Below are 20885 nucleotides of genomic sequence, written 5' to 3'. Positions count from 1 at the left end.
ATACGGAAAGCCAGGCACATAAAGGGTACCTGAAAAACAGTTTAAGAATTGGACCCACATTGAGACCATATTTCTTCTTCAAGAAAAACACTATAATTTATGAACTTTATTTTTAAATTTCTTTTTATCATCCATTTGGAACAGAGATTGTGACAATGTTTAACTGGCACTCTTTTTTTTTTTTTTTGTTTGGTTTTGTTTGTTTTGTTTTCTTTGTGATATCCCAGCACATTGCTCCTTTAGACAATCTCTAGACATCTAGGTTCTTTAAAGCCACTGAAGCCAATGGTAGAATTTCCTGAAGACAAGACGGTTTGCCTTTCCAATATAACTAATATCACACTTTTGTGGATTAGTCTACTTAAGAAATACCATATTTAATTTTGACTTTACTGATTTGCTCACATTTATTTTGTATTATCTATGCAAAACACTATTCTGACAAAATACGGCAATCAAATTTTTCCTGAAATATGTTTTCTTTTAAGCTGTCCAAACTATGGGATGCATGGAAAAAAAGTTAACTTTCAAAAGAAATCAAATACAGTAACTAGGCAGAATCAACACATGCTTTTATTTCCATTGCATATAAAATTTCATATGAAGGTATTGACGTACAGTACTAACCCATAGGCTGTAAGAGAGGCTAAGAAACCAGTGAAAGAATAGCCATGTGCAATGTTCACACAAGTTGCCACTCTCAAGACATCCCCAAATAAAATACCGAATTAAAACAGTAACAAGAAATTGTTCAGGATTTCTGTTGTTATAGTATCCCTTTTAGATCATATAAAACAAAAGCATTCGAATTCCTTTGGGCCAGGGCTGCTAAAATCTACAGTTTGTGTCAAAAAGGAGATTCTGGTTTTTCTTGGAAAAGAAACTCTCCTTTCATGAATAAGTCGCAAGTTACAAGGGCTGGGCATCACTGGACTGGAGAAGAGGTATTTACCTCACTCTGGCAAATTCAATGATACCAGCTCTAAGTTGTCTGGAGCAATGTGACAAGTCAAACAGCAAGAGTTGCTCAGTCCAACCTGCAAACCCAATAGTAGTGTTATTAAAACATCTAACAGTTTACTGCTCTTCTGTAGAGCTAGTGCACTATGCTACACACATCTGCACAAAGCTTTAGCTACACCTATATAAAATAAACTTTGGCTACTTGTAACACTAAATTGGAAAGCATTTCCAAGACTGAAGTTGTATATCCTACTATGGATTCTGCTTATACAGTGATCATTTGTGCTACTAAAGAAGAGACATTACAGACATTGTAAAAATGTATGAGTTACACCCTCTTAATTCTGATCATTCCATTTCACAATATGCATTAAAATCAAATGTTTATTAGAGATGCTTTCCAAAGCTGTTTCAGTGCATTTCAGCACTGAAATGCAGTATCAATTATTTATCTTTTTTAGGAACAAAAAATGGCTACAATAATCCCCAATTACCGGCTGTAAAAAGATATTCAGAGACAATACAATTACATCACCAGAAGTCTGCAAAAGCTTGAACTTCTAGCAGGGTCAAGAATGAAAGTTTATTGTAGTATTAGACATATTAGCTCATAAGAGTATCCCCCATCGGTTAGCAACTAAAAATACGGTAGAAATGCCCAGCCCTAGCCCCAAGGCTACCTTACTTTCAAATGCAGCTAAACAAGAAAATATTTTTTAAAGTTAAGGCACAGCCCTGGGACCAAAGACCTGCAGCTTTTTTAATCGATATATCTTTATGTATTTTATACTTTTCTTGAATCTTCCATAAACGAGCTCTATGGTGACACTGAATATATTACAGGAGAAGAAATGTACAAGGAATATGTATACACAATAGTCATTCTCTCACCAAGAGTTTCCAAATACAGCAACACCACCCTGACAAGGATGATGTTAGAATAAGAACTGATAATTTACAATTAACATTACAGTATGTACATTACAATAAATACATGGTTGTAAACAGAGACAAACAAGACTGTATTACAGGTAAGGTCATTTGGTGAGAAAAATGCATGGCACAAAAAATAAATAATGCATTTGAAAAGAACTGTCAAAGCTTTCTATAAAATCCATTTCATTCAAGTTTTTAAACTTCTGAATGCTATTTGTTCTATCTATATTCTTTCATTATCATTTTTTAATGACACAAAACAATTTAAGAATTTAAATACAGCATTACTGAGTACAGCAACTTGCAAGCCAAAGTGTACTATTATAAACAAGGTGATTTTTCTTTTTTCCTCCCATCAATATCCACACACTGCGTTTATGGCAAAAATATTCACAACACATAAAGCCACTTGTAAATTGTATTGTTTTAAAGCAGTGTACAATGCTAAAACACACTTTGGCAAAAGAGGAAAAAAAAGATTGTACAGTGCATTATATCCCCAACTCTAAGAAATGGTATAATTTTGTGATTTGATTGTCCACATGTAAAGGTGTATATCTCACAATATGGTTTTATGTTTATTTAACTTTCAATTAGTGCAGAAACAAAACCTTCCAGGTCCTACTGGTTATTCTGGAATTTATATTGCTTTTCCACTACTGAGGTTCCAGGCACTCTTGGGGGCTAAACGATGGATCAAGTTCAGCAAGAAGTGATGAAAAAAAAAAAAGATTAAAAAAAAAGTCAAAACACAAAAAACCCCATGAGTTATCTTCATTCCTTTTCTCCTTCTGCATCTTCTGTGGTAAGGCCCTGTGAGGGCTAATGGTAGAGAAAACTATGACCTGGATACAGAAGAATGCAAAATGAATGTAAAAGTTGAATTATTAGCCAATTATTTTCAAACAGGTTTTTATTCTTGATCTCTGGTAATTTAAAAGTACCTGTATTCATATCTGCTACACAAAAATCCAAAGGGAAAATAATGGCTGCTGCTATCACCTTTTGCTAAGAAATTGTCTTGATATTGTCCTTTCAAAAGAATTTCACAGAGTCGGAATTTGCTAGCCTTCCTAGGCAACTATTTCCCATCTTCTACACTCAAAACTACAATTTTAATGAAGAGTAAAGTGGAGGAAATAAAATCTCTTCTTTCATGTTACCAAACAATAGGACTGAAAAATGACAAATACAAACTGCTACCTCCCTTTAGCTTTCCAAGTTATGGAAGCTTTCAGTACCAATCAAACTGAAAGGCAGGATTCCCTTAGCACAAGCTGGATAAAGGATGAAAAGATCTAAAATTGAAATAATATGGAGTAAACTACAACTTTGACAATGCACTGCTCACTTATTTAATAATATAAAAAGACAAGACTGGCCTGGCTCTTCTTGCAACAAAGACATGAAAAAATAACACTAATCATTATATTTATGTTGTACACCTCTCAGATTAGCAAACAGTAAAACTAGATAGCTACCCAGATTGAAAGTTACTGGGAGTCATAAGCTGGAAATATTACACTAATGCTTTCTTGCACCAGAACGAATATTTCATACATTATATTAGCCTGTTCTGATTTAGCAGTCTAAAGCTGCCAGCCAAAAATAGTCTGAAAAACTATGTTTCAGAGGAACAAATTGTATTGGTACAGCAAAAGAGCTGCTTTTCTACTGATGACAATTCATTTCTCTTTTTACAGGCTCTGGTCCTGTAAATCCTAGAGTTATTGGTCCCAGCTGGTATCACTGGGACCATTTCTTGTAGTAAGACAGAGTTGGCAGGATCAGGCCAATATGAGGGCAAAAGCACTATATAAGACCACAAACACATTTGGGAAAATTGTGATGAAAAAATAAACAAAAAAATCTATCATACTGAGAAAGTTTTATGTAACGCAAAGGATATTTATGGAACTCACTAATATATAATAACAGACTTTTATAGCTCAGTATTACCAAGACATTCTAAGGTGCAAAAAAAAAAAAAAAACCAAAAAAAAGAAAGGAAAAACCCCTAGAATTATTATCCAGTGTAGTACAGATTTGTACTGAAAACTTGTAATTTACTCATTGGAAAAAAAAATAACCAGTGGCAGATGAACATGTTTTTTTTTTTTTTTAAATATAATACCTTGGTATATTTAATAAAAGTAAGTTCTAAAAAAGATATCTCTCTCACATATTATACAAAATGGAGAGGTTAGTGCAACCCACTGGGTCACACTTTTTTCAGTCATGTCTTAGAAGACTGGAAATTAGAAAATTATGCAATTTTCACAGCTTATCTTCCTGTTGGTAACAGAATCGTGTTGTGTTCTATCATTTTTGTGAACTTGTTTTTTTCCAGTAGGAACCTCAATGTTTTTTCTGGCTGTTTCCTCTACAGACGAACATTATCCAATGCCATAAAATACCATACAATGAATTCACAACTATCAAAGCACACCAACATTTGTCTGGCAGGTGGTACTCCTCTGAAAGCATTTGCTTTATTCAATGGAAACTGCCAAATAGAGACTTTATTAAAATATAATTTATGGATGTTCTCCCCCTGCTTTCTGACGCCATGGAGGTGAAAATTCTGGTTACAATATTCCTGAGTGCCAAACTGAGTCATCAACATCAGTTTTGATCAACAATCATCCTGGCAGATAACACCAAGTTCTGACCATGGTTGTAGTATGTGATATATACTTTGGAAATCATTACCTATATTTAAAAAAAAAAAAAAAAATCCAAAACAAAACCAAATTCCCCTCCCACCCCCCTCAAAAAAAAAGAGAGAAAGAGGAAAAGAAAGGGAGAGAGCAAGAGTGAAGGAGACTGAGCCTTCATTGTTATGTGTCAGGAGAATGTTCTTCTACCACACAAGACTCTGTTTGGTTCTCCTCATCTTCTACTTCTTCCCCTACTTGCTCATCAAGAGGAATTTCAGTGGATTCTGAATCCTGGGTGCAAAGAGTCTTGGAGTCACTGAAGCTGGTGTCTTCTTCCACTTGACTTCCGCTGTCCTTTTCGGTGTCTGATTCACCGTCTTCCTCCAGTGTTAGCTCAAACTGGAATTTTTCAGTTTGACCCTGCTTTCCCTCTTCCTTTTCTTCAGGTGCAGGAGATGGACTTCGAGGGATTGTGCTCTGGTACCATTCTCGATTGTCCTCCAGTGTATCTAATATATCTTGGGCATCTGGGTGAACGAGATCTGCCCATGTCTCCCACAAAGGATGGACAATGTAATCTATAAAACCCACCTGTTCCAAATAATACAAGAATATGATTATTCACAAAGAAATTAATAAGTCATTCAAAGTAAGAGAAACATAATGCTAGTAAGAGACACAAAATACATTACCCTTAAAGGTGGCTGAAAGAAAACCATACCAGTTTATATAATAGATAATGTCTTCTACTTTCCAAAATTCTGATTCAGAATATTGGATAACGACACGGAAAGGATTTGTTTTTAAATGAACTGTTCATTCCAAACAACTCCACTGCATCTAGTGAGCCAAATACCCGCTTTGTCTTTAATTCTGTTTTTAAAGGAAACACTAATGATCAGCTGTACAATAATCTCTTCTGGCAGGTATGCTGCATTTCAGGTCAGGACAGTGATGGAATCCCTTTGGCAAACATACTGCCACGCACTATGTTTTAACAGTAAAAGTGAAACCTCTGTAAAGTGAAACCCTAACCCTTTGCCTCACCTACGGCTGAGGTGCTGAATTAATTAACCGAGAGGAAGAAAAGGCAACAGTGCATTCAGAAATTATTTAGAACATGATGTGCAATCCTTTTCTTCTAAAAGGTTTAACTTTCTTCTCAAATCAATTACCTGCGATTTTTCTACAGATGCATTGTGCTTATCACACATGGGACTTATCTCCATTCCCCTCTCTCTTTCCCGGTCTCCCTGACGGAAAAATTCCTCCATTATTCTGTCTGTCCATTGGCGGTAGAGATGGAGCGGCTTGGTTGGATTGCTCAGATCAGCACAGTGCACCATATTCTGAAGAACCTAGAAGAGATTGAACATCTGTGGTGTTATTACACTGAAGAACAGCAGCTCCTTTTGTATTTACATTTCTGGTGACTGTAAAACAGAATCTTGAAAATACATGTAGTGCAAGATTTATTCTAAACAGCAAAAACTTATGTGCTTGAGTGCTTTCCACACTTGCAGTAATAGCCATTAATTACCTCACTTCTGTGCTGCTTCTGCGTCTGTAAAGGTCACAACATCCTTGTGAGAAAGAGAATCACTTGTTGATAATTTGAAGGGAAAGGCAAAGCCTCATTTAGTCCAGAGCTATTCTAGCAGTTCATTAGTCTCCCAGAGAGTCACTTAGACCAGGGAGGAAAAAGAGGGAAGTAGTGAGTCATGGTGTGAAACAGACAGCTCTAATCCATGCTGGAGAATAGGGAAGCCAATGTTAATAAATATGTAATGCAAGTGACCATTTACAGATTAATTTCCTTACCTGAATCCTGTCTGAATAGTTATCAAGAAGCAGGACACCAGAACTGGTCACTTTTTTAGTTTCAACCATGGTTTTTAAATCAGCCAATAGATTCATATGCTTAGACATATCTGTTGCAAGTACCTAGAGAAAAACAAACAGAAAATGAACACTATGTAAATTATTCTACTGGTACTTAGAAAAAAAAAAAATTGAACATAAAAATCAACAGTTTTGGAAGGAACCCATACCTCCTATAACTAAATACATGATGCAAGTATCAGTCCTGCATGTTCATAATAGGTTCTCATTTTAGTCATTTTAAGAATATGACAAAATCATTGTTCAGCATTTTTCAGAATGATCTGGTCAGCCTAAATTCATTATTAATTCAGTAGAAAATTTCTAACTGTAATGGTAAAGTGGCATACATGTCAGTACAAAACCAGCTCAACACAGAATTGGATACCTTCTAAAAATACATAGACAGTTATTGAAATTTAACATGATATTTGGATTTAGGTAAGATGCGATAAAACTTCAAATTTTCACTTCATTTCTTATGAGCCTGATGACGTGTAATTTATCATAAAATGCTTCTGTGCTTTATTATTCAATGTACTAGCTCTATGAAAGACAGTCTCAAAACTCACAATGTCAATGACCATCTTCCTCAATGATTGTCTCTGTTTTTTGGTCAAATTCTGGAAAATGTCACAATTTTCTTCCTGCAGCAGCTTGAAACCCACAGCTAAGTGATGATTCTCCAGTACTGATGAGTCATTGTACATCAAGGCAAGTTCAGAATCTGGAATAACAATTGCAGGGCAGAATGTTACTAAAGCCTGTGCTTCTACCAAACCCCCTAAGATAACTTTCAAATTCATTACGTTACATGCATAACAAGATTTACAGATAAACTTTTAGTAACAGCCCTGAAAGTTAAAGAATTATTGACTGAATACCTTACTAGGTCAAGCCAAATTATGTTGAGGAAAACAAAGAAAAGGCTTTACAATGATGCATTTACACATGCCTGGAGGGGCAAGTTAGAAAAAAATATAAGGAAGGCAATTTTCAGAATACACTTTCATATCTGCATGAGGCAACTTAGAAAATATTATATGATATATGCATAAACACACCTCAACTAAAACACATTCTGATGAGCTCTCTTCTCATGCCTGTCCCCATCACAACACCTAAAATTATAGTTAGTCAAGTTTCACCTTTGCAGCTGAAGCTCTGACCTGGGAATACACAGCTGAGGCTTTTCTACAGGTCTCCTGCAGAGAGCACACTTCTTGATTTTCAAATCATGTCTCTCTGCAGTTTGCTAAGACACTCAGATGTCTAGAGAATGAGGCCTACAGTCATTACTCCATGACAGCTGAAGGTTGCTAGGATGGTAACAGCTACACTTTCTGTCTTTTTCATGTCATGTCATGTGGTTCAAAACTGCAAGCGGTGGCTTTGCCTGCTGCCTTGTGCTTGAGCATGGTCAGTGCCTGATCCCATCTGTAATGCTGCCTCCTCCAATGGAATTATTCCTAGCTCAGTCACTCCATATGGCTGTGAGAGTGACACACACCTTCCCAGCCACGCCTGTGCTACTGCACACCTGTAAGGTCAGCTTAGACCTGCTGAACACACAGCTCTGGCACATCAAAACAGTTATGAATACTTTCTGCACAGCTTTAGCTTTTACCCAGGAATACTGCACAGTCAGCTTGCATATGCTGTAAGACACAGCTTGCAAATAAAACTGTCACAAAAACCTCAAATACTTTTTATGCAATCATACTTTTCATGTACAATATTAACTTCTACTTGTCACAGCTGTTCTATCCTAAATCTAAACATACATCAGTCTATTCCACTCTTTGTCCTCTTTTCTTCTTTTAGGGCAGCTATGTTTCAAAATGCCTCTGGTTTAATGGGAGGCCTCTAAAAGCTTTGATATTCAAATTTCATTAATCTCATTATCTATTCTCCTGCTGTCTTCCTCCCCTGTCTTGAATAAATCAATCTGTTGAATCAGAAGAGTCTTCCTCTGCCTTTCCTTATCCCAATGGCAGCAAAACCGTAACAGCAGGAGTAGAAAAAAAGCAAGTTTATAAAATTATCTCTCTTTCATGTTTCACAGAACACATACAAAGCTTGCATACTTATTTTTCTTACAAAGAAAGTAGGCACTAGTTTATTTTCCTTTCAAACAGCCTTCTCATGAGGCGCAACTGCAAAACACTCCACATTGCCAAAATACTTTGGAATTGCTGGAGCTACAGACACAGCTAAAATGCATTCAACTTCAAAATGGATGTGGAAATGGAAGAAAGTTCCCCCTTGGTAACCTCTGTAACACATTATAAGACTCAAGAATATTTTTCTGGAAGGACAGAGTTCCAGTGATAAAATAAGCATCTCCCCTGATGCTAATATATTTCACATTTGTTTGTTCTTTAATAGCATTCAAGAGGGATCAGTTTATTTGACAACTCTCTAATAGACTTTAAATAAGAAAAAAATATTCAGAAAAATCACAAGTCTAATGATAAAAAATAAGCCAAAAATATGGTAAATATGTACATACTTTAAGGAACTAAGTCTATTATGTTTTATTTTTAAATGCATTTTTATACTTAGTGAAATGTTAATACATTGTATGGTTCACTGGAAAACAAAATTACATAGAAACTAATTCTCTTCTAGAGATTAGAAAATATTGGATTTGAGAAACCAACATAAGATGATCTTCTTCTGTCTCTCCCCCTGTAGTTTCTTCCTTGTACACAGAACACTTTTAAAGGAACAAACTTCCTTTGTTTCTTTCAGCTTTGCAACACCAGCTTCAATTAGTGCTGTTACTTGACTGACACATAAGACTCCCCTATCAAAAGCTGAATTGAGAAAAATAACATGTTTTTACTAAGCTGGTAATTATGAGCATGAGGATGACTCCTATTTTAGCTGAATTTCAATCTGTCTGACAGAATTGAAAGCTTCATGTACCATGATGCATCCCTTCCGCTAGACAATCCCCCCTCTTAAACCTGAACAACTCACTGGTTTCCTTGTAGAACCTCAGAGCTATCAATATATCATGGTACTCAATTTCCAATTAAACAAGCAAAGAAAAGCTTTACTTACATATGCCCACTCTTAAGAGTTCAGGTATTATACACTGTTTTTTGCACAAAGCTTGATTCACTCTCTGCCTACACTACACTGCTGAACTGTACTGGCCCCAGTAAAGCACCAAAAATCCACAGTCAATCCTAATCCTCTTCCATGCAGATTAGTCATGAAACTCAATTTCATTATAGGATAGCCCTCAGGCCACTGAGACAAAAAAAACTATGTGCAGGCTAAACTGAAGTGAACATCTTATTTGGATATACAGCAGCAGTGAGTCAGAGGAGGAGCTCCCTTCTTCAAAGTCTACTGCTGATTTGGGGTTATTCTATTTCAGCATCTGTGAAATAGATCCACCCATGTGCAGAAATTACAGAATCTATAAATGTGCAACCAGATGGGCCAAATACACCACCCTAGGTATGTTTCCAGTTATGTACCTTTTTCTTCTTCTGTGCTTGGATTATTAGTATTATTTTAACCTTGTGCTTCTGGGTCAGTTATCACAAAACAAGAAGTTGTCAGACAGCAAAAGAAATGACATATGATGGAACCTGTACTGACCTACAAAGTAGGTACCCACTGATAATAGTGACATGAGTCAATGAAATCCAAGCAGGTTACACAGGGGCAACAAACCATTCAGTAAATGTGTCATGATCCGCTTCAATAAAGTTAATAGTGTTTTTCTTTCAGTAGAAGAATAAGGAGGGGATAGAGCTTCAGCAACGCTGCAGACAACAGCCTTGAGAAATGCAGAAGTGCACTGGGTTTCAAACTTGGAGATGACATTAGGGTCAGAAAAAACTTAACAGGTTTATCATAGCTGCAGAAACAGGATGAGAAAATTCAGTCCACAAGGTATAACAGATCAAAAGCCAAGTACATCATCCAGGCAGAGAGAGATGGGCCTGACAGTCTGCTCAAAAGAAACTTGTTTTCTGTTTCATGGATTTCTATCCTTGGTCATATCATATTCTTCCGATATAAACACATAAACTCTTCTATTCCTCTTTTCTTTTCTATAAACCTTCCTTCATTTTTCTCATACAAGTTTATTTATTTAATGCAAATCAGTTATATTTCCAATACATTGAAACAATGCCAGGTTTATAGTTCATACCTTAGTAATTCTTGCTAGAGGGTACTATGTAAATTATTTCTAAAGTTACAAAAGTTCAAAGTAATATCAGTTTTAAAATATAAACATATATCTATTTACTGAGAAATGGTAGAGACAGAAGCAAACAAGGAATCAACTATGTATTTTCCAGGTGCTATGTGCCAACCTTGCATCAAATTTTTGAGAAAACCGCTGAACACCAAACTTACTTGTGTTGATAAGAAACTGGTTTGAAACCCCAGGATGATCTACATCATGTATTGCACTGGCAAAAATTGCCGCAAGAATTTCCAAATCAGTGAACACCGCCTAGAACATCATGAAACAAAAATGACAATCACTAATCAGTGAAAAAGTGTTTCCAATAAAAAGGACTCCACTTTGAATCAGGATCTAAACAAGCAAAGCACATTTGAAATATACCATGATCTCTAGAGACTTTACATATAAGCTATCAAAACCTTTTGTAAAATCATCAATTATGTAGAATTTCATAAATATTTCAAGTTTGGCCAAAGTAAAGTGATCTGTATTTCATACAGACAGCACCACTAAATTCTGTCACAGCTGAAATATTTTCACCATCAGCCTATAAATAAATCCACCTTTATTGGACAATTAAGTACATGTTTCTTACTCATAGCACAAATTAAAGTTAAATATTTCAGCTTGACTCCTATGTATTATCCTGTACTTGAGAGATGCACATCTTGTATATAAATGCTAAAGGAAATAGTGACAGACTGCACAACATCTCACTTAGCATTTACTGATTTTCCATCTATATGAGATTACTAGGAAGATCAGAGAAGAGGACTACACTGGACCTGGAATGTCACTGAGCCCAGTGCCCTGTTGTCAGAAGCATCCACATTGTACAACTGTTTTCACAACTGATCAAGGACAGCTCAAAAGTGCATGGACCAGCAGTGGCACTGGGCAGACATTGACATTTCACCACCTGAAGCTCTGATGTGAAGCAGGCCATGAAAAAAGTCTGATCTGAAAAAAACCCCAAAATTTTACTGATGACTAGTTCAGCTGTGTGGTGAAGCTGCTGGTGTTTTAAGAACATTATCTGATCTTCATTCTTGAGAGCAAGAAACTCTTTCTCAAGAAATTACCAACAGTTTGAGAATCAAAACCCGCCAAGATTCTCAAGGTCCACTTATAACCCTCTTTTTAAAAAGAAGGTAAAACAGTTGTATGCAGTAGCATGGAAGATTGGTCATTATTGAAAAGAGTCAAAATGCAGCCCTTCTTGAAAATGAAGGTAAATCCTTTTGAACTAGTAAAATTTCAACTGCTTGCTTTACCTGCATTTCCCAACAATTTTCTGGGATATATCATTATTTGCTATGTTAAGACCTGAACTGTGCTTAAAAAGGGAAAATCTCCAACTTCCACAACCTTCTACTTCAGAGGTTTAGGAGAGTTCAAGAAGGGAATTACTATGAAAAGAACAGATTAATTTTTTTCTCAAATAATTTTGAAATATTTATGGGGGGTTAAAAAAAAAGAGATAGCCCACTGAAAATTTAGTGCGTGTTCCAATCTGTCTCAGAAAAAAATACAAAAGTAGTCTTTCCACATCAGAATAAACATACAGAATGAAGGGAAAAGAAACCCTAACACACCCCCAATCCCACCTGCAAAACCTCACCAACCAAAACCCAAAAGGCTCTAATGGGAGAACACAATTTTATTATTAACTTTCCTAAGAAATTCTACTTAATGTGGTTAGGGACAATCCCACATGGGAAATAACTACAGAACAGGATGTAGTATAAATAATAAGATGCTGGAAACAAGATATGCATTGTGTTACAATGAAAAAGGTTATGATGGCAGAAACCTGCATGACTTAAATTGAAAAGATGTGACATTTTCTGCACAATATTTACACGTAAATAAGCTTTGAGGTTTCCAAAATATTGTTAAAAGAACAGAATTCATTAAAAAAATGCTAAGATTTCTTAAAAAAACATTGAGGAAATTAAGATCTTTAATATTTAGTTTAGAAGATTCTCAGTGTGTCCCCTTCTCTCATGACTGCCACTTTTCCTCTTCAGCGTAGTTTACCTCTAATGCTGGGGTTGAGAGTAGGACATGAGTTGACTGAACAACGTCTGCGGCGTGTATGTTGTTGTGATATGCCACATCTGCATGGTAGTGGTCTTCCAGGGTCATCAGGTAAGTTATTAGAGTATCTACTGGAATCTTAAAAGTTTTTAACAAGTCCCGCTCCTATAAAAGTAAAAGAAAAACTATTAGGTTACAAAGCACAGAATGGTCTCCAAGATAAGAAAAAAGCTGCATGACTTCTCCTACTTGCCTGAAAAATAGTGTGCATGATGACAGTCAAAGGTCTGTTTCCAGATAACTCTGCTACTCTGAAAACCTGAAGGCCCCACTTGTTCAAATCCTCAAGTTCCTAGAGCAGAATCAAGAAAAAAACAGGTTGAAACCAGGCACAAAAATTCCAGAATTTTTTGAAACATTTACAGAGGACTCATTCAAACCTTGTCACTTGGAAAGTTACATGCTAAACTCTGGAAAGGCTAAACTCTAAACTCTGAAGCTGCTTCTAATCTTGAAATATCAGAATTTACATCTACCAATGATTCAGATTTTAATTCTGTAAGCATGAAAGACAGCCTCTTCAGTGGCTTGCACAAGAGGGACAAATACTACAATATCTTGACTGAGTTTAACTGACACACTTTGCTATCCTGCTGCCCATTGACAACTAAGTTCAGCGAGGAGGAAACCTCCAGAGATGCTGCAGTTCTGCTGCTCTCTCCCTTCTAGTTGTCAGAAACATTCTTCAAATAAGATTCCTGAAAATGTCAGGATAGGCATATTTTAAAATGGCATATTTTAAAATATGCCTATCCTAACATTAAAATATGCTAAACTCAATCAAAAATCCCTTTATACTAATTTTCCATTATTGCCAAGTAGTTAAATGCTGGTGCAAAAAATAAGACATTTCATTAAAATCAAAAATGTAAACAATGTACATAAAATTATACTAATACTATATACGCTTCTGTATTTTCAAAAAATAGGGTTGCTATCTATAAATTTTTATTCATGTGACAGTATACATTTACTCTTCAATCTTCAGATACTATTTATGAATAGGCAGCTTTATTAATGCATACAAAATAATAATTTACATTCCACCTCCCGATGAAATCATTATGCTGAAATTAACCCTTATGGCCTGATTTTTATTTCACTTGCAATTCTTCCACTTGAGGAAATTTGGATTGTTTGAAGTGAGATCAGTGCTTGGTGCTGCAGCTTGAAATCAATATTTGAAGGCAGAGGATAGAATAATACTCACAAGTCCACACTCTGTTTAAACTTAATTGTTTAAATTCAAGGATTTTTATATTCTTTACCTTGGCAAGGACATCTTCTTGGTCTGTTTTAACTCCAAACCTGGGAATGCTGGAATTAGTTAGGCTGGAGCTGTGCATGAGTTTTTTGACACCACTAATCTGGGACATTGGCCTCTTCTTTTTCTCTTTCTCTTTCTGTGTCGGAGAAGGGATTTCAACCTCATGTTGCTTGTCTTCAAAAGAATAAACAAAAAGAGAATAATTTATAAAATAATTACAATAGTATAAAATTGACTGTTGAGTTGCATCTTATGGACTTTGAATTCTTAGAAAAATATTTTTTATGTTTGGAAATTTGGCAACAGATCCTTTCCATCAAGATCAGTACACCCATGAAAAGTTAAATATCGACCTGTACTCCAGTACAAGAAGATCTCTTTTACTCAAATTGTCTCATTATTTCTGAACTGGCTTTAAAAGCTACTTACGACTGTCTGATTACCACTTCTCCTTACTCCTAGTGCTGTAGAAAGGGTCAATCATCTCAGCACAAAAATGTTATTATAACTGAACAGGAACCCATTTTGTAAGAAAAATTATTATTTTTTTCTTTTTTTCAGGAGAAACACTCTCTGAAATTGCATTTCAAAAATAGTCCATGTGTGTCCTCATGTAAACCTTTACAAAACTTTTTCAGGACTCAAAGGATCAAATACCTGGGACTGGTCTTGTCTACTAAGACTGTACAACTTGTAAAGTCTTTTGCCAGCCACATCTACCTTCTGGATGTAGAGGCAGCTCATGTCAGCAGTGCAGTGTTTCTGCACCTCCCAACTAAAGTCAATAATAATGATAAAATGACTGCTTTGCTAAACCCCTGAATTTTGCTGTGGGCTTTTGCCTCCACAGCAGTATCAGCAGCATTACTGCATAAAATTTATCAACAGATGTGCCTGCAAAACTTTAGACAATAATTAAACTGAGAGTAAATTACATTTAGGCACCGGCCACATGATTTCTGCAGAAAGACTGGGGGTTTGTGGAGCATTGCAGACATCTGTGGTCCCCAAAGAAACCCAAGTTAGTGCAAGAATGTGTTTTTCCGACAAAAGTACAAGGAACATGCATTGTTTTTTGTTCTGTTTATTCATACTGTATTTCAATCTAGAGTTTAATGACTCCCTTCAAATTATCTCTTTTTTTGCTGAAATGTACCTCCACCTTTTCTAGGCCTCAAGGAATATACCAGTAAAACCACAAAAACCCAGAAAACATATTTCTAATGCAGGAGATGAGCCAAAACAGCTAAAAAATCACCTTAAACCAAAATAAAATTTGACAAGAACATAAGAGAATTTGAGCTTTTTATAACATTTGTATTTTTTCCTTTCTGCAATGTTCATTTTCAATACAGACTTTGAAACCAGGTGAGGTTAGCAAGTCAATTTCTAATTCCCAGCTTGTTATGTGTTTGCTTCTTCACTTTCTTTTTCCTTTTTCTTTTAATTACCTCTTAGCTGCCACACTTAATGGACACCTCCAATTCCAAACAAATCAGAGTGAAGAAGAGACTATGGAAATGTCACCAAGTTGTAGCCTGGAGCACTGAGTCCCCAACTGCCCTGCCCATACTTCACCACTCCCCTTGCGAGGAGAAGAGGAGGCAGAGGATGGCAGCCTGTGTGTGCTGCAAACTGAAAACAGATGAGGAGCAGGGACTTGTGTTTGTGCTTTGATGTTTATGGTTTTGGTCATGTGCACAGAGTTTAGACCCATCAAACAGAGGTTGGTAAGCTGAGCTGTCAGACTAACTCAAGTGAAAGGAAGTGTCTGCCTGAATGACTTTAGATGTCCAGAGAAATTCGGTGGGACTGCCTCTGCTTTTGTAACTTTGTGCACATGGGGCTGTGCCCATCTGAACATGCAGAAAAGACAGCTTGCCTTTTTGACCCTGTTTATGCTATGCTCAATGACAGGTTCTCAAACATTTTTCATTCATAGAAAACAGGTTAATGACGCTGAAAAATAAACACGTTGCACATTATTATAAACAATGTAGGAGCCTTAACTCTTATACACAGAATATAGTTCTTGTCGTTATAAAGACCTTCATACATTCATACAGCTCTATAAGAAAACAGTTTGTTTTTGCTGGGTTTTTTTTTTTTTCAATAGGAAGAAAGAACAGAAAACTCTTTTTTTCTCAAGGACACCTTCCTAACTTACAAATGTGAGAAAGTTTGTAGATATTCAGGAGGTAAGTTATGAATTAAAAAAAGAAACTAGATAATAAACTCATTAAATATTTCTATTTAATTTATAAAAGTTTTCCCTCTTTACATAGATGTTCAGAACCTACATACTTAGATTGCGTATTTTGAAAATATTTAAGCACTGTATCTGTAGATGAAGTGTTTTCACCATTGCGCTGTTCTTAAACCTACAATAAGTATCTAGTTTTTCATGCAGACAGCAAACAGTACCCATGGTCCAGTAAATTAAAGTTATTGCCTTTCCAGCCTTCTTTCTGCTCAAGACTGAGATCTCTTGTGAAAGGCTGACAGATGCCTTTCTTTTCCCTGTCAAAGCAAGTCTTCAGTTTTCAAGTAAAAGCAAGCAGAAGCTGGCATCTCAGTCTCCACAGCCTAAGTGGGTCATCCCTTCAGGCAGTTGCACACTGTGGTTTTCAGGGCATCTGAAGCTGGGCAATATTGCTTCTCCATGAGAGAGGCTTATCCCTCTCCCACTGTCTGGAACCCTGCAGTGCCACAGCACTTGGCACACCACTAATAATGTATTATAATATATAATTATCACTCTAAGATTAGCTCAGTTGACTAGAGCATGGTGTTAATAATGCCAAGGCTGTAGGTTTGAGCCCTGTATGGGCCATTCACTTAAGAGCTGGACCTGATGATCCTTATGAGTCCCTTCAAACTCAGAATATTCTATGAATTTGTGATTCTCTATAATTCATCATATTAATTTCCTAGTATGGTACCAATATAGTAGTTGTGATATGTACATTAATATTTATCTATAATTACACACAGAAGGAAATCACAGACATGAATTGAGCTGCAGGGATATGGATTTAATCTGATCTCTCTGCATGAATGCTGAACAACATGCTAAATGCAGTTTCTGAAAGCAGAAATTAACATGGAAAGCCACTTGCTTTTAAGTTCTAACACAGCCCAGAGAAATATAAAAACCCCCAAAAGGCAGGAAAGGTAACTTCATAGTCTTACCTAAGAAAGTGTTTGATATATATTCTGAGACCTGATTGCCTGACCGGCTCATTTCAGAGAGGTGGGTTAGCTCGCGGTTGAGCATTCTTTTAAACTGGAAAAGAAAACAAAAAAATGTAAAGTTAGTTACATCAAGATGTATTTGATTTAGTATTTTTATTTAGTCAATTTATAACTGGGAAAAGAACATGACATCAAGAATATATACCAAAGTCAGACAACTGTGAAAACAGAAATCACATATACCAATGATCCCCGCTACCAACTTATTAATAGATTGGACAATGTCATTCTTAATCTCCTAGAATACATCATAGTGATTCAATTACTAAGGTACAATGTCCTACTAGTAACTAAAAACTCTAAAGCATATGCATACATGCAAATTATAGTATTATCGTTCCAATTTTTCAATTTAATATGGAAAGTAAATAAAATTTTATTTTTGTATTTATGTAGGAACTGTTATTTACTAGTTTTCTCATAAGATTTGTAAATTAATCTGGTTTTTGCAATTCATTAGGTGGTATTTCAAGTCTATTTTACCTCTCTTCATTAGTCTACTCAAAAGTATTTGACAGCATTGCTCCAAACAATCAAAATATCTTACTGATTTCATACTAGCTTATCTGAAAAGAGGTAGATTTCTCTGTCTCTAAACTAAAATTATTATATTCAATCAGTCCAATGACTTGACCATTCCACTACCTCAGAAAACTGCAAGCATCTCTAAGAAACATTGGGGTAGAAAACACCCATCTGTGGAAACACCTTCTATTTCCCTCTAAGTTAGCAATTCACTCTAGGCACTCCATAGGATAGAAGCGGATATTAATATTCCATGAAATGTATAATTAATTAGGTACTCATCACTGAGCCTTTCTTGCTTCCTTCTAGACTCCAGGGTGAAATGATATCCTGTGGCATTATGCTTGACAGGTTAATTGCATAATACAGCTCTCACTGTCTTAGATGCATTTTCCTTGACTACAGCTCTGCCTTCATATTACCAACAAACAGAAGTCAGCAATTCTTATTAACAATGCCAATGGAAATTGGCATACACCTGTCACTATTGAATTTTGCCTTCTATTGTGCCATCCTTTCATTTTGTTGTTAAGATTTCTCAGTTATCTTTTCTCTTAACAAAGGGAAAGGATTTCTGCCACTTTCAGAATCATCCTTTAACCTTGTTCACGCAGTTACGACTATCTATTACATTAAGGAATAGCTATCCTTAGAGTATAAACATGTAAACATTCCTCTATGTTGAAAACTGGTAATTTATAATTTTTTCTTCTTCAAAGGAGATAAGTCACTGGAGTAAATATTAACCACCACATTTCCATTCCACTGGAATCATCAAAGCTCTTTCTTCAAAGTGGGCTTGCACAGTGAAAGGTGTTATTTTCTTCACAATATCTTTGTAAGTCACCAATTACCATATTGCTCACAATGCGCCAAACGAAAATTACCCGTAATATAACATTCTAACCATTAGCCACTGCACTTTCCTGCCATCTTGACATATCATCAGCTCAGGAAGTTCCAGAGCTACAAAGACTGAATCCTGCTTTAGTCACAAGCCAAAGGCTCAGCTTTGATCCTAGTATAGCCATGTGCTAGCAAGTGCTCAACACATCTGAAAATCAGAACCGTACTCCAAATACAGCCACACATACTGTGAGAACTACAGAGCTATACATTCTAGACAAAACCAGTATCAACCTGTTCAGCAATGTCTAATGTTTGCCACCAATATCTAAAGTTGAAAAATCAAGCCGTTTACCAAGCAATAACTGGTCCAAAAATCCTAAGACCTTTTTTAGAAGCCTGTCTTTAAACTTTTAACACACTCAAGTCATGCTTGCAGTTTTCCTTCTGTTCCCACAAAAGGTGAGAAACTGTATCCTTTAAGGCAAAACCTGAAGATCTCATGGAATAGCTTGTCTCCAGATGGCATCCAGAAACGGCAGCTTCAAATTAAATATTGTGTATGGGAATCTTAATAAAATGTCAGAAGTTGACAGAACCACATTAACTTGCAGGCACGTCATCAGTATATCCATTACTGCTCCAATATTGTCTCTTCATTAATTTAATTAGCTAGTTCACTGGATCCCAACTTCAACAGAACCTCATCTGTTGGGCTGTTTTCTTGTAAACTCTTCCACATGATGCCCAACTTGGTGATGCTGCTTTTGCTGCAGAACAACACTAACTGTGTCATGTTCCACACTTTGGAAAAAAGAACATCTAGCCACCACTGGTATGTACTCTTCAGGAACTCTTCTTAAAAGTTTCCCAGCAAAAAACACAAATCAGTGTTTGTTTGCACTATGTTTTTCCTGAAGCTATCTGACAGAGGAAATAAGAAGGATGGGTCTTTTCCCAAATAATAAATTTAATTGAAGGGAGTGGGTAGGCGGGCTTGTTATTGCATACTGGGAATCATCTTATGGAACATATGAAACATATGTTCTCTAAGAATTTTCAACTCAGTATTTGTTGTGCAGATGTCCACAATAAATGGAAGGTACATACCAGTGTTTCCTAATGCTATGTTCCCCACTAGTCTGATACAAACCCTCATCTTCCCACCTCCCATCAGCCCACAATGCAGCAGAACATGAAAGCTCAACCATCGGCATGAGAACTGAAGAATAGTCTGTGTTGCTGCTGAACATGGGTATACAGTAAAACAAGTCCCTCAGCCTCTGCAAGGCCTTCCTGCTGAGAGCAATTCAATTGGGGATGCCTTTGGCTTTGAAGAACTGTAGCTGCATGATTTCTTCATACTCTTTCACATGTTGCTGACGCCACAGGACCAAGACTTTAATTGACATTTATTTTGAAAACCTCTGGACTAAGCAGGAGTTTAGAGAACTGCTTTGATTTTCTAATTATATGACAAAGCCTTATGACTGTCATTGCCATTGAATCAGATGAAGCTGAAGACCATATGCAGACAGCAGTTTCTGATTCAGAACAATAATGCTCTTTGAGAACATTGAAAAAAATCAAACATGAGAGACAAACGACAATCAAGAAATGAAGGCATTTTTCTTGGTTATATTCTGTTTCACTGTATCTGTACATTACTTAATCCTCTTATGTTTAATAACTTGCCTTTTGAGGTAAAAAATCTTTTTCTAAGAAAAAACCAAAACAACAAAACCAAACTTTACCCCCTAATTTTTTTCCGATTTTACCTATTTATCAAATATTTAATTTGGGCCCAAGTGCACCTATGCGTAAGTGCTGTTTCAAAGATCCACATATTTATACAGTTACTTTATGATGAAATTACTTTATAGTGAAATTCTGCCTCTCACAAGGCTCCCACAAGGTCCTACTGCCAACCAGAGAAGTTTGTTACATCTGTGAGCCAACACTGTTTTACTCATCCCACAAACACCCCTAAGTGCTTGAAACTTGGCTAGACTCCACAGTCTGATAATTTGTCCTCCTGGAAACAAACACTTTGCAGGTTATTTCAAACAAGACATGAAACCACCTTGTTCCTAACAGCAGTAAATGTTACACATAATATTTTGAACAAAAATCTTAAAAAACCTGAATGCCATGTACTTTCCCAGTTCAAGAAAATAAATCAAGATCAAAACTCTTGTTAATAATAAACATTTAAACCATACACTTTAATTAT

General features: G+C 36.1%; 1 protein-coding gene across 13 annotated transcripts in view; it reads right to left on the bottom strand.

The window, feature by feature from the left end:
• Positions 1-551: 551 nt before the first annotated feature.
• Positions 552-20885, bottom strand: part of PDE4D (phosphodiesterase 4D) — a 530915-nt gene continuing 510581 nt past the window's right edge. For all 13 annotated transcript variants that reach the window (XM_085042342.1, XM_085042341.1, XM_085042343.1 and 10 more), the window contains 9 exons: positions 17219-17312; positions 14028-14200; positions 12953-13051; positions 12700-12864; positions 10827-10926; positions 7013-7167; positions 6381-6503; positions 5735-5917; positions 552-5150 (listed from right to left, as the gene is read on the bottom strand). In XM_085042342.1, the coding sequence (XP_084898468.1) occupies positions 4740-5150; positions 5735-5917; positions 6381-6503; positions 7013-7167; positions 10827-10926; positions 12700-12864; positions 12953-13051; positions 14028-14200; positions 17219-17312 (1503 nt within the window). In that variant the 3' untranslated portion in view covers positions 552-4739. The remainder of the gene's footprint in view (positions 5151-5734; positions 5918-6380; positions 6504-7012; positions 7168-10826; positions 10927-12699; positions 12865-12952; positions 13052-14027; positions 14201-17218; positions 17313-20885) is intronic.

Source organism: Lichenostomus cassidix, chromosome Z, assembly GCF_008360975.1.
Source record: "Lichenostomus cassidix isolate B80296 chromosome Z, HeHo_3.0, whole genome shotgun sequence".
NCBI classification, from domain to species: Eukaryota; Metazoa; Chordata; class Aves; order Passeriformes; family Meliphagidae; genus Lichenostomus; species Lichenostomus cassidix.
The sequence above is the reverse complement of the archived record's forward strand: the minus strand, read 5'-3'. Positions and strand labels throughout refer to the sequence as shown.